The sequence below is a fragment of the Piliocolobus tephrosceles genome, chromosome 16 (assembly GCF_002776525.5).
Source record: "Piliocolobus tephrosceles isolate RC106 chromosome 16, ASM277652v3, whole genome shotgun sequence".
In the NCBI taxonomy this organism is placed as follows: domain Eukaryota; kingdom Metazoa; phylum Chordata; class Mammalia; order Primates; family Cercopithecidae; genus Piliocolobus; species Piliocolobus tephrosceles.
In genome coordinates, this window is record NC_045449.1 from 68236755 (window position 1) to 68240799 (window position 4045).

Genomic DNA, 4045 nt, shown 5'->3' on the forward strand with positions numbered 1-4045 from the left:
AAAAAAAAAAAAAAAAAAAAAAAAAAAAAATGTGGAAGTCACGGCTAAGCGCTGTGGCTCACACCCGTAATCCCAGCACTTTGGGAGGCCGAGGCGGGCAGATCACAAGGTCAAGAGATTGAGACCACCTTGGCCAACATGGTGAAATCTCGTCTCTACTAAAAACACAAAAATTGGCCAGGCGCTGTGGCTCAAGCCTGTATTCCCAGCACTTTGGGAGGCCGAGGCGGGCGGATCACCAGAGGTCAGGAGTTTGAAACCAGCCTGGCTAACGTGGTAAAATGCTGTCTCTATTAAAAATACAAAAATTAGCCAGGCATACTGGTAGGCGCCTGTAATCCCAGCTACTTGGGAGGCTGAAGGGGAGAATCACTTGAACCTGGGAGGCGGAGGTTGCAGTGAGCCTAGATCATGCCATGCAGTCTAGGCTGGGCGACAGAGTGAGACTCCATTTAAAAAAATAATAATAATACAAAAATTAGCCAGGCATGGTGGTGTGCACCTGTAGTCCCAGCTACTCAGGAGTCTGAGGCAGGAGAATCGCTTGAACCTGGGAGGTGGAGGTTTCAGTGAGCCAAGATCGTGCCATTGCACTCCAGCCTGGCAACAAAGCAAGACTCCAGCTCAAAAAAAAAAGTGGAAGTCACTCAAAAAGACTTATATTTCAGAGGCAGGACAGGAGTGTGGATAAGGGTACTATCTAAAGCCCAGTAAGCAAAGCCACCTCCAAAATGGAGGTAAAGCAAGGTAACTTGCAGAGGGAAGAGCCTGGATAGGTGAGCTTAAAGAAAAAGATAAAGGCCAAGGCAGGCGGATCACTGGAGGTGAGACCAGCCTGGCCAACACAGTGAAACCTTGTCTCTACTAAAAATACAAAACTAAGCCAGGTGTGGTGCCACATGCCTGTAATCCCAGCTACCTCGGGAGGCCGAGGCATGAGAATTGCTTGAACCTGATCAGCGGAGGTTGCAGTGAGCCAAGATCACCCCACTGCACTCTAGCCTGGGTGACAGAGCCAGACTCCTTCGAAGAAGGAGAAGGAGAAGGAGAAGGAGAAGGAGAAGAAAAGATGAGATGAGGGGTGTGGCTGATTAAATCACAGACCCTCCGATGTAGATCGTGGCTTTTGGTTGCTGAGCCCAATTTTCTACTTAATATAAAAATATAACAAAAGCAACTTTTCATGCAAAGTGTTGGCAAATGACACCAAATTACTGTTGTTTGAAAGAAGAACCAGGATTGGATTGGGAAGGAGTGGGGAGATCTTTGTTGTTGATAACATTCTAGTACATTCTAGTTCACGGATTGGCCAGTGAGTTCACAGACGTTTAAGTTACATATAATTAAAATAAAAGAGGGTCTTGGATGGACCAGTGATAAGAGAGTGTTCCATGACCCATGATCTAATCCTGGGCACCTGAAGTTAAGGAAAAAGAAGATTATGCTCATTCCAGGATACTTTCCTCTGTCCCGCAAGAGTGTTACCTGAATGCAAGATTAGCAGGTCTCAAGGAAATCCAGCATGTTCCTGGAAATGATTGATGGAATTATAAAAATGCATCTGTGCATTTTTTGAAACATGTGCTTGCTGGTTGCTTGAGGTTAATGGGAGCTAGTAAATATTGGACAGCAATCAGTTCAGAATGGAAATACCAGATGATGTTGCAGAGAGATCAGCTATTTTGTGACTATTACTTGGTTAGCCTTATTCTTTCACACCTCCATAGCCAATGGAAAGAGCTCTGTGGAAGACACAGATCTGGACTTCATTTCCAGCTTGTATACTTTGTTCTTATATCATCGGATATCCCTTCATCATCTTATTTGTAAAGTGGAGTCAACGCTATTTGCCCTGCCTAGGTCACAAAATTACTCAGAGGGTTAAATTCTTCCATTTGTTTGGAAGTGTTTGTAGGTTATAAAAATGCATAATAAAGAGAATTCTAGTTTTGCTCTTTTTAAATTTTTTTTAGAGATGGGGTGTTGCTATGTTGCCCAGGCTGATCTCAAACTCCTGGGCTCAAGCAGTCCTCCTGTCTTGACCTCCCAAAGCACTGGGATTACAGGTGTGAGCCACCACACTCAACCAACGTTTGCTTATTTTGTATTTGAATTTGCTTCCTTCCTCTTTGTCCTTTCCATCTCTCTTTCCCAGTTAAGATTTTCAGAGGGACCTGTGAAGGTCACATTGTGAGCCTGAGGATAGGGAATGAGATAGGGGTGGAAAGAGAGATGGGAAGGGCAAAGAAAAAGGAAGCAAATTCAAATACAAAATGAGCAAACATTGATTGGTTGAGTGTAGTGGCTCATGCCTATAATCCCAGCACTTTGGGAGGTCAAGGGAGGAGGATTGCTTGAGCCCAGGAGTTTGAGTCAGTGTCACCTACCTGGTCTTCTTCCTTTAAGTCTCTGTCGTTTTCACTCACCTTTCTAGGAAGAACCTTGTCATTACCTTGGGAGGTTTCTATGTTTTATGAGGGAAATCAACCATAAAATTCATTCTGCAAACAAGAAGAATGTCCTCTAATTTTTAGCCTAAACTTATTTCCCCACAGACAAATGTGTTTTCCTGTATTTTGCATTTTGAATGTCTATTAATAAGAGTTTCTCTTCTGAAAGTCCAACCTTTGCAGGACAGTTTCACTTATTTGTTTACACCACACCTTGTTCCAGGAAGGATTTAAGGTAGATGTTGAGGATGGCATTTTAGACCTTTCATTAATTCTTTTTTTTTTTTTTTTTTTTTTTTAGACAAGATCTCACTCTGTCACCCAGGCCGGAGTGCAGTGGTACAATCTCAGCTCACTGCAACTTCTGCCTCCCAGGTTCAAGCGATCCTCCTGCCTCAGCCTCCTGAGTAGCTGGGACTACGTGTGTGCATCACCACGCCCAGCTAATTTTTGTATTTTTAGTAGAGACAGGGTTTCACCATGTTGGCCAGGCTGGTCTCGAACTCCTGAACTCAGATGATCCACCTGCTTTGGCCTCCCAAAGTGCTGGGATTACAGGCTTGAGCCACCGCACCAGGCCCTTTAATTCTTTCTCACAAACCATTCCAACCCCTTTACACTAAGCTTTGTCAAAACAGAACTATTGTTAATTCTTGAACTCTCCATGGTCTTTAATATCCTCACACTTGTCCATAAGCTATTCCTTTCCCACTCAGCCAACTCATTCATCCTTCAGGATGGACTTCCAGTGAAGCCTCAGTGACATCTCCCACCCTTCCAAGAGCAAAGTGAGGGGTCCCTGTTGCATACTCTCATCACCATATGAATGAGTCTCTACAACAGTAATTTCCACATTGTATTTTAGTTGATTCCCTCAGTTCAGAAGTTACTCTTAATTACAACACCCAGAATAGTCCTGGCACATATCTAGTGCTTAGTGTTTGTAGGATCCATGGATGAATGACTGAATGTATAGAAGGATGCACAGGTGAATGAATGGATGTATCTTTCCCTTTTCTGTGGACACTTCACCTCTGTCTTGAACCCAGGACAGCTCTTCTACCTATTGTCCTTCCCCCTGCAAAACCAATTCCCCAAAGCCACAGCCCCACTCACCTGAGAAGCAGAGAAGGAGTAGAGCTAGGAGCAGCCACATGATCCTGTCTCCCTGGCTGCCGTCCTCAGCAATTCTAGGTCCCAGTTGGAATCCAAGTATGTGTAACAGAGCCTGGGTCATCCACTTTCTACTTGTCCAAGTCTCCTTTGTATTCTCTCTCATCTGTTTCCTTTTTTGCCTTTTAAAGGATACTTCCTAATTTTAAGCCTTACTTAGCAGAAGGGGAAGGGTGGCAAGAGATGCTTCAGAGAATGGACTAAGCACAAAGAAGAAAATCTGTTGACCTTCCTTTAATGTGAATGTAATGGTTGGGTCACCCCCTGAGATTTCATGACTCGGGACTTCAGGAAAGTCAATCCCAATTTACGAAACCTTTCCAGCAGAGGAGACTCTGTTCCCTGCCTCTATCACTCTTCTTCCTATCTGGGATTACATTTCATCGATCTAAGTAGCTTCCCTTCTCTATGGCTGCCTACTT

General features: G+C 44.1%; 1 protein-coding gene across 1 annotated transcript in view; it reads right to left on the minus strand.

The window, feature by feature from the left end:
* The window catches only part of CD300E (CD300e molecule), an 11445-nt gene extending 7708 nt beyond the window's left edge, over window positions 1–3737 (minus strand). Inside the window, exon 1 of the mRNA XM_023211532.2 lies at window positions 3567–3737. Within this exon, the coding sequence (XP_023067300.2) occupies window positions 3567–3729 (163 nt within the window). The 5' untranslated portion in view covers window positions 3730–3737. The remainder of the gene's footprint in view (window positions 1–3566) is intronic.
* Between the last annotated feature and the right edge of the window lie 308 nt (window positions 3738–4045).